We start from the raw sequence: 10,491 nt of genomic DNA, 5'->3' as shown, positions 1-10,491 counted from the left end.
GAGTCATTTGATTACTCAGAAGGAATTGATGATTGATTGATTAATTTCATCAAAAATTTTAATATTTTTAATTTTATTTTATGTAACGTTTAGATTTAATTTTTTAAATATTATTTACTTTTATGTACAAATTAATGTTCTATATGTATTTATTTGATGTAATGAAAATTAACTTCTTATGAAAGGAAAAGTCACTAATTAATTGATTATATATATTAGTACTTAACATAAAGTTTATTTAGCAAGTTGAGTTATGATTAATTGTGCCTTGATCTGTATGTTTTAAATAACTAATTATTTTTTATTAATTAAAATATTAAATATTTTAATTAAATATGAATTCTTTTTAAATTTATTTAATCAAATAAATTATTTTTTTTATAATCCTAACAGTAAGAATCTATAAAATTACAATCAACTTGAAGTGTTCTTCCATTTATTTACTTCTTATTTTATATTTTATTTTTATATTAAAGTTTGAAAATACATGAGGAAAAACTAGACTTTTAAACATGCAGTTTTAAATTGTTTTAATAATTCAACTTTATTGGTTATTATTTGGACTATAACTTCCAAATAAATTTATACAATCAAATAATTCATTCAAACTCAAATAACCTATCTACATATCTTTTTAACCAAAACATAGTAAACTTATAAGTTAAAATCACAATATTATTATTTGATATAAAATTAATTATAATTATGTTATTGATAATGTTAATTTTGAACCACATTTTTTAAATTTAATTTTGTACTGTTTGGCATAAAATACAAATACAGTTGATTTTTTTAATATAAGAAAAACCAATTAATTATACAAATAGTATTAGTGTGAAACATTTTAATTAATTAAAATAATTACATGTTTAATTCTAGAGCTTATGGTCATTTTTTTTTTCAAAGTTTGACCACTATACAAATAAAGGTCCGTGTTTCAACCATTTTTTTGTTGTCAACTAGTCTATAATAATTTTAAACATTTCAAGAATTATTTTTACTAAATCTTTTTTATAAAAAAAGGTCTCTATCTTGAAAATGTAAATGTTGACGTTTTCAACTAGATTGAATATCCACTCATTATTCCTTTTTGTCAATAATTGGGCCCTGGTTAAATGTGACATTGTAATTGTAATGATATGTTAAGAAGTGATACATGATTTGACTTACTATAAATGTAATCACTTTATTTGATAAATTTTAATTTGAAATAAAATTAAAAATTAAGATTATTTAGGTTAAGTGGTTAACCAATATTATTTAAATTTATTAATGTGAAAGCAGTTAATATGTATTGCTTAAAACAATAGTAACCATTAATACATTCAAGTAATAATATTTAGAAATAAAAGACCAAGTCATCACTCAAGAACAAAAATTAAAAAAATAATTAGTCAAAGTCATATTGCCCCATTCTACAAGTTAGAATTGGTCAATGATCCACCTGTACTTTTAAGAACTTGTTTCATGTTGAGTTATTTTGGGGTTTTTATTAGTCTTTTTAAAAATATAATTTATTTGATAAAAAATAAAAATTTATTTAAGTTTATAATAAGTTGAATTATTATAAATTTTCTTATATAAAATTTTAATTTTATGAAAAGAAAATATTTGTTTGTTTGTTAAATTTAAATTATTTTAGTTCATAAATTAAATAATTTAAAATTTGATAGAACGAATTATAAAAATATATTTAAAAATAGAATACGCGTATATTTTAATTAAAAAAAATTGCGTGTACACACTATTAAAAAAAAATAGCCGTGTATCATTGACTATTAAAGTAAATGGGCCCACTACGTGTGGATATTTTATTTATTTTTTTGGATAAATAACGTGTGTGAAATTTGACAATCCGAGGCTTTGTTTGATATAAAATTAGGTGGATTTAATTGAAACTAGCATGTATCCCGTGCATTTGTATGAGTAATAATATAAAAAATCGTAAAAAAAATATTACGGTAAAAATTTTATGGGCGGGTCAACTCACAATCCGACTCAAGTATCCATTTACTCTCACATATATCCAAATTAACCAACTCTCGACCCGACAATTCGAACACTTTAAAAATTAAGCATCATTTTATATATATATATATATATATATATATATATATATATATATATATATATAGATTAGTTAGTTAAAAAGTTGAACTTATATTGTTAAAATGTCACGTGTTTATCAAATTTTGAGTTGAATTTAAAATATAAAGTGTTATTAGTCTAGTTGGTTAAAATGTTGTATTTGTTTTATTAGGTTGTAAGTTCGAACCATACCTATAACATTTTTTTTAATCGTTTTAAGTTTATGGGCGGTTCAACCCACCAACCCACAATCCGACCAAAGTATCCATTTACTCTCACATATATCCAAATTAATCACCGTTCTCGATCCTGCAATTCGAACACTTTAAAAATTAAGCATTATAATCTCATTTTTATCCCACTCAAAATCATTCAAATTATAAATAATAATTTATACTTATTTTATAAAATTCAAATATTAATATTTTAATTTTAATACTCCTTCTCATATTCAGATTTTCAAAGAAGACGGAAAATCAAACAAGGCCCAAGTAAACTGGTTCCACCTTTACAAACACTCGCCAGACTTTATTTATTTATTTATTTATTTATTTATTTTAAAATGTAGTTATAATTATTTGTTACTCAATTAAATATTTTTAATTAAATAAAATTATCTCAATCAAAAATAAATTAGACCATTTTAACTATTGAGTTTAATAAAATAAAACCTATTTTTTTTTTTTTGTGTGTAATATTTAAAAATTAAAATCAATAGTATTAATTTTAGTTAAATATTGATTTTATATAATTTTTAACTTAGTTTTGGATAAATTTTATTTTAAATTAGTTCTAAATAATAATTCAGAATAAAAATTATAACAAACATAATATATATATATATATATAAAATTTTAAATGATAAATATATATTAAAAATAATACGAATTACACCGTAAAAAACAAATAAAAATACTCAAGCTACAATTTACATCAACATATTATTGAACACATATATATTAAAAATAACTACCTAATTGACTTGTATAGAAGATGTTATAATAACAATAATTTGATATATCATACTAATTAGATAACACTGAAATTTCAATAATATATATTTATAAATGTTGTTATAATTGAAATAATAATAATAATAGAGTAGTAGGATTTATTAAAAAAATTGCCTAATATATTCGTTGTATAAAATTAGTTAAATATTTGATGAAAATTATTGCAAGTAGGAGTGGAAGAGGATGATGCATATAATTAGTCAAAATATTTCTTCTTCAAATGATACGGGAAGAAGAAGAAGAGAGAAAAGGAAATGAAGGGCGGCCAAAGCTAAGAAAGAATTTTCAGATGAAAACAGGTTTGATATCCTCTTCTCTATCATCATGATCATGATCATGATCATGATGATCATCTCATGATATCAATTGTCTATTTCTCTTGTAAATCTGGTACTGCTTGTTGATTTTCATTGTTTTTATGATTTGTTATTCTGGCGGTCCACATTTTCACGTTCGATCAAATTTGATCTCCTGATTCGTGTTAATATTGTTCTTATGTTCCGATCTGATTATTTTTCCGCATTTTCCTTTGTTTTGGTGATTCATATTCAAATAAAACCTAGATGCGTCAGCTCGTTTGACCGTTTTCGTCGTTTGTTTCTCTTTCTCTTGATGAATCGAATTCCATATTTTGAAGTTTCGCGCGTTTGATGAGAAATTGAAAAAACTGCAGGTGACATATAGGAACGAAACATAGGGGTTTTTAATTGTTTCATGGGCAATATATGCCGTGGATCTATCGGAGATAAAAGTTTTCAAGGATATAACCAGTCGGAAGAACATATTGCCTCTAAGCACGATAATTCCTTTGTGTACTCTGTTATAAGTGATAAATCTCAAACCGGAGTGACCTCTCAGAGGCCTAATAATAACGATAACAGCAACGAGCGCAGGAAGAATACACGTTCTTTCGCAGATAAAGACGACAACATGAGACGCAACAGTGACAACCAAGCTTATTATGTTATAGGTCACAAGACTGCCAATATCCGTGATCTATATACCTTAGGACGTAAATTAGGTCAAGGACAATTTGGTACGACTTATTTATGCACAGAGATTTCAACAGGTACTGACTTCGCCTGTAAATCAATTTCCAAGAGGAAGTTGATAGCGAAAGAGGATGTGGAGGATGTGAGAAGAGAGATTCAAATAATGCACCACTTAGCTGGTCATAAGAATATTGTGACCATTAAGGGTGCTTATGAGGATCCCTTGTATGTTCATATAGTTATGGAGCTTTGTGCTGGTGGGGAATTGTTTGATAGAATCATTCAAAGGGGACACTACAGTGAACGAAAGGCTGCTGAATTAACCAAGATTATTGTTAGTGTTGTTGAGGCCTGCCACTCGCTTGGAGTTATGCATAGAGATTTAAAGCCTGAAAACTTTCTGCTTGTAAACAAGGATGATGATTTCTCACTCAAAGCCATCGATTTTGGACTCTCGGTTTTCTTCAAACCAGGTAAATGTGGGCAAGTCTTTTGAAAATATGACTGAAACAAGATGTCTAGAAATTATACTCAGAAGTTTAATTTAATCTATTCCTTGTAGTTTTTTTTCTTGTTCCTTGAATTTAAAATGTCTGGAATCTTGTGTTAGTGGTGGAGTACTAAGAGATGCAAATTGTTCTGAAATTTGTAACAAAAATAATAGAATAAGAGGAGCTCCGGTACATATAATAAGAATGACTAGATTCTGATGCATAGTGACCTAGAATTAGATGAGAATTAGACTTGATTTCATTGAAATAGATGAGAAGAGAAACCCTAACTGTTGACTTACGTTTGGGGATGAGAAGATTTGGGGTGAGAAAAGAGATAGAAACTTTAACAAGAGTATTCAACTAATTTTCAGCCTAACTAAAAGCCGTCTTCATAACTGTCTTTATTTGTAACCGCTAGGCGTCCCAACTGTTACACTTCAACATTATGGTCATTAACTCTAACCCTAACATTTCCCTCGTATCAGATTCATTAATCATGGTAGACATACATGTTCTATGTCCAATTTTGCTAAGTTTGTTTTTTATGTAATAATTAACTTATTAATCTTAACTAGTGTCCCAAAGAATTTGAATGAAGATAAAAGGATGTTATAAGAGGGCCCACTCTTTGTTAATTGATTGTTGGATAAGATATTATTTTTTCTTAGTTACATTGATAGTAGTTGTTTTTGTTTCTTAATTTGAGCTGTAGGCCTCTTTCTGTTGATCTATTGCATTTCCTTGATAAAACATAGTTTTTCACTCTGTTAGTATGATGTCAATGAGCCTATTTGTTACAAGTTTTTAATCGCGATAGAACTTCATTTGCAATAAGTGAAAATTTTTTAAATCGCATCATGTCATATAGCTTGTGATCTAGATTCCAGCTCTTTACATTTTTTTGCCAAATGGAAATTTTTGTCTCACAAAATTTTGGCATTGTAATTCATCCACAGCTTTATTTGTCAAATGAACTGTAATCCCATCAGACCACACTTCTTTTACCAATTGAAAAAACATCTCTTTCAACAACTTTGTTGAATTGATTTTCCAATTGGATTAAAATTACAAAATAAATTGGGGAAAATACCAATTTCCAAATCGTCTCAATATGTTAAAAGGTTGGATTAATTTAAATAAAAAATGTTTGTAATGATGTTGTTGTCAAGCTTAATTTTTTGATTTCCTGTTCTAAGCACTCCTTTTTTTCATTCTTCAGGTCAAATTTTTAGTGATGTTGTTGGCAGTCCATATTATGTTGCTCCTGAGGTGCTTTTGAAGCATTATGGACCCAAAGCAGATGTTTGGACTGCAGGCGTTATTCTCTATATACTACTAAGTGGTGTACCGCCATTTTGGGCAGGTACTACACGTGTCCATTTTTTTCTGTTCCTTTTCCATATATTAATCACTAAAATGTTTCATCATCTTTCAGAGACGCAACAAGGTATATTTGATGCTGTTCTAAAGGGGGATCTTGACTTCGAGTCAGACCCATGGCCTCTGATATCTGAGAGTGCTAAAGATTTGATCAGGAAGATGCTATGCTGCAGACCAGATGGTCGATTAACTGCTCATGGAGTCCTGTGTATGTCTATTAACTTTTCAACTGATTTGAGGATAACTGCTCATTGAGCCTATTTGGAAATTCATAGCCAAAGTAAAATTTTAAGTGGTTTTTTTTTGCATTTGGTATGAAAAGTGTTAGATATTTGGTTATATTTATTGTTAACTTTTTTATACACTTTTGATATTTGCATTTTTAGCATTTCACCGATACTATAAGAGGGATGGGAGTTGGGGAGTAATGACAAGAGGTTATTAGAAAAAATCACATTTTCTGACTTTTATTTTAGACTTGGGAACGTTTGGAAGAATGTGCCTAAATATGTGGCAAGATTTTGGATTTTGGTCCAGAAACTTTTAGTGATTACAAATTTAGCCAAATGTTGATTTTGTTTTTTTTATCACATTGACAAATCCTCATAACTTTGTTTCTTAGAGAGGAGATTGTTTCTGTCTTATTCACAAAATGTCATCATACTAAGTTATCTTGCTTTGTCTTTTTATTTAACATAGGCCATCCTTGGATTTGTGAAAATGGAGTTGCCCCTGATAAAGCTCTGGATGCTGCTGTCCTCTCTCGTCTCAAACAATTTTCTGCAATGAATAAACTGAAGAAGATGGCTTTACGGGTATGTGTGAAGTAAAGTACATGTTTGGAAGCTTGGAACAAGCAAAGCTTCACATGAATTCATTACTCATTATTCCTTATCTCCGCTATTGCTATATTCTTTTGATAAATGATTTTTTTAAGTCATACTTTAACATGAAAGTCACATCAACTATGATAGAAATACAACTATGTATGCACAAGTCATGAATTCAGAAAAATAAAAGAAATAAAAAAGACAAACAAGGGGCAATTGCAAAAAAAAAAATGAAAAAAGTCCTAGAATGACACTGATTCACTAAAATAGGAAACTCTAGAATGACGATCATTTCCTAATTTCATAGTTGACCTGAAAATATTCATTCATGGTCTCTTTGAGATTGATTTTAGATAATCAACATTGTCTTATCACCAGGTTATAGCCGACAACCTGTCAGAAGAAGAGCTTGCTGGTCTAAGAGAGATGTTTACAGCCATGGATACTGATAATAGTGGTGCAATCACATTTGATGAACTTAAGGTTGGTTTAAGAAGATATGGTTCTACCTTGAAAGACACTGAGATACGCGACCTCATGGATGCTGTAAGATACTTTATAAATTCTTCGCATATATTTTGCCACTTTTTAATTGTTTTAGATATAGCTGAGATGTTAAAAAACTGGTGTATAATTCTCAGGCCGATGTTGATGACAGTGGCACCATTGACTATGGTGAATTCATTGCTGCAACTATTCATCTGAACAAACTGGAGCGTGAAGAACATCTCATGGCTGCATTTAAATATTTTGACAAAGATGGGAGTGGCTATATTACAGTTGATGAGCTTCAGCAGGCTTGTGCAGATCATCACATGACTGATGTTTTTTTGGAGGACATTATCAAAGAAGTTGATCAAGACAATGTATGTCAAAATTATTGTTCAGCCATGGGCTTATTTGGAAATAAGTTTGGTATAAAATGTTTGGCTTCAAACGCCTCCTCCGCTGATAATTCAACTGTCCGATTATCATGAAGTTTTGATTATACTGAATCCAGATCAAGAGGAGAAACTGTCAATAAATTTTTTAATCTGTGTCCTACTAAGTCAGATTTCAGACAAAAAATGTGTTTTCAAATAAATTTGTTGACGATTTCTCATCTAGATCCGGATTCAGAAACAAAAAGTGTAAGGAATCTCATCCTGATCTACAACCGTATAAGAAATTCAGCTGAAAGAGTGTTTCCAAATAATCCCCATTCAATACACATATTACCTACATTTAGCGGTTCTTTGATGCAGATTTTTTCGTTATTTTTTTGAAAAAAAAGATTTTTCGATGAATAAAAGGGATTATTTGGAATATTTTATTTTCCAAAGGATAAAATTATTTCATTGATCCATGAATTTTGCGAAGATCGCAAAAAACATGGTGAAACCTGTCAAAAACATTTATGTACAAGTCATGACAAGATTTGTCATAAGTTATCAGGTTACATCTCAAAAACAAATACCATAAGATCACCCACACTTGTGATCAAAACAATAAACAGAAAACTCATTACATAACAAGAGTTAGTATTCTTTGTATTTAATATTTTAAAATGTTATTAAGTTGATGATAATGGTCTGATTGATGATGAGATAAATGCAATGTCTTAACTGGAATATCTTGATGAATTCCGATGCAGGATGGAAGAATTGATTACCAGGAATTTGTTGCCATGATGCAAAAGGGCAATGCTGGAGGAGTAGGAAGACGAACTATGAGAAGCAGTTTGAGCATGAGAGATCCTCCAGAAGAAGCTCAATAAGATTTATATGAACATTCAATGTACAGGTATGTCTTATCCATTATACACAACATTCATCCTGTGCTTTTTATTTATATTTTTATGGTTCTTGCAAGCATTTATTATATTTTCAAGCTATTATTCAATTTTTGAAATCCTCCCTTAAACTATTTTTCTTATATAATATCTTCATCTATGAAATCATTTTGATATGTACCCTTTCTAAATAACAGTTTTAATGAGATTTTTTCAGTTCTAAGTTCTAACTATCAGACACATAAGAATATTTTGGTTAACTTTATGATTTGTCAACCTTTATCTTTTATTTTTTACGATTTGTCAACCTTTATTTAACTTTGAAAAAATCAAAAGCTATTTTCCTAAATAAGGAGTGATAGGGGGAGAAAATTTGGGAGATAGAATGATGTGTCATTATATTACTGGTTGAAAAAAAGATAAAGTGTGAGGAGAGAGATAAATTTTGTTATTTTTTTGGCTAATCAAATTGTGTCACGTCATTCCCTCTCCCAATCATTTCTCTTTTCTAAATAAGTGTTAGAATGGACCAAAAGTAAAAAGGTGTAGTTAGCAAAAACTGATCATATATGGGTTTCAAATGGCCAATAGTTTGAACTTAGGAAAAAAATCCTGTTTTAAAATGGTTTCATAGTTTAAGAATTTGGATAAAGAAAGCAATAGTTGAAAGACTTGATTTCAAAATTGGCTTATTTTTATGGGTTTACTTTCTCTCTTATATCAACATTATAGTGGGAGGTTTAGAACTTTTTGATCTTGGCCCTTATTCGGATTAGGTTATTTGAATAATAGTCAAATAACTCATCATCTTTTCATTCAATCTTCTCATCAATCACATCGATCAAATCATCAACCAAAATACCTTTATCTGTTTATAAAAAAACCTTTATCACATCATTTATCCTTTCAACCATCAAATCACTTAATTTATTAAAAAAACAAAATACTAAAAATAACTTTACTTTCTTTATGTGGTAATTAAATCTAAATAATATATTTTTTCATCAAACTTTTGAATTCATAACCCAAGATTTTTTTTAAACAACCCAATATCAAGCAATCTCTTAGTGAGTTGATCAAACAAGTTTTCTGTCATTGGTTGAGTGATAATTTCATACAAAGTGATCTGTCTATGTTTGACTTTAAGTTTGGATTATGAGTGTGTGTATTCATCACCGTCATCATTCATTTCCATTTAAACAGCTAATCTTATTATCTGAGAAACAATTTCCCAAGTATATATATCAGGGTCAGTCATTCAATCATACTGTTTTGCTTTGAAGTGATTGCATTGTTGAAACGTTAAGTGAATTATTTGAAAATAATCTACGTAACCCAAGATTTGAAGGTGGTTTATAACATTGCTATAATCTTACTTACTATGCAGGACTGTTCGGAATTGTACAACAAAATTGTGAGGACCAACATATGGTGGTTTTTTGCTTACAGTTGTGAACAATGGTAATCTGCATACATACACATACATGGCAGTCACTATTATGTATTTGTATTTGTATATTTATATATATATATATATTTATTTTTTATGTTTTTTTCTTGTTGTAATATTTGATATATATATAATATATATATATACTCATGATTAGTCTTGAAGGCAGTAGAAAAATTTGGTAGGTTTCCCACTTGTGCTACATCTCCACAAAATTTTATACCAAATCAAAGGAAGAATTGCCTTAGATTATTATTGCGACTATTTGAATATACATATACATGTATCATGTATGTTTATGTATTTTTGATTCGGAATGGTAAGAGAATTTATTGTATTTGTGTTGGAGTAAGAAACTTAAATATTCCTAATTTTTAAGGGGTCGGCCTGAGCAAAAACATTTAAAAATTGAAAATGTTTTGTTTTTCAAAAAGTTTGATTCAATCACATTGTTGTTAAGGATTTTAGATTAA

The 10,491-nt window shown here is 28.6% G+C and overlaps 1 protein-coding gene across 2 annotated transcripts; it reads left to right on the top strand.

Moving 5' to 3' along the window:
* The first annotated feature begins 3,269 nt into the window (after positions 1–3,269).
* LOC124932581 (calcium-dependent protein kinase 26-like) lies at positions 3,270–10,270 on the top strand. 2 transcript variants are annotated; one of them, XM_047473236.1, is made up of 9 exons: positions 3,270–3,400; positions 3,775–4,566; positions 5,807–5,950; positions 6,023–6,175; positions 6,667–6,782; positions 7,176–7,343; positions 7,439–7,663; positions 8,431–8,579; positions 9,956–10,270. In XM_047473236.1, the coding sequence occupies exons 2-8, from the start codon at positions 3,816–3,818 to the stop codon at positions 8,551–8,553; spliced, it is 1,680 nt and encodes a 559-aa protein (XP_047329192.1). In that variant the 5' UTR covers positions 3,270–3,400; positions 3,775–3,815; the 3' UTR covers positions 8,554–8,579; positions 9,956–10,270. The 2 variants fall into 2 exon arrangements, with proteins under 2 accessions (XP_047329192.1, XP_047329191.1); XM_047473235.1 differs by having other exon boundaries at positions 5,807–6,175.
* Positions 10,271–10,491: the final 221 nt, after the last annotated feature.

This window comes from Impatiens glandulifera, chromosome 3 (assembly GCF_907164915.1).
Source record: "Impatiens glandulifera chromosome 3, dImpGla2.1, whole genome shotgun sequence".
Taxonomy (NCBI): domain Eukaryota; kingdom Viridiplantae; phylum Streptophyta; class Magnoliopsida; order Ericales; family Balsaminaceae; genus Impatiens; species Impatiens glandulifera.
This window is presented reverse-complemented; position numbering and strand designations above follow the sequence as displayed.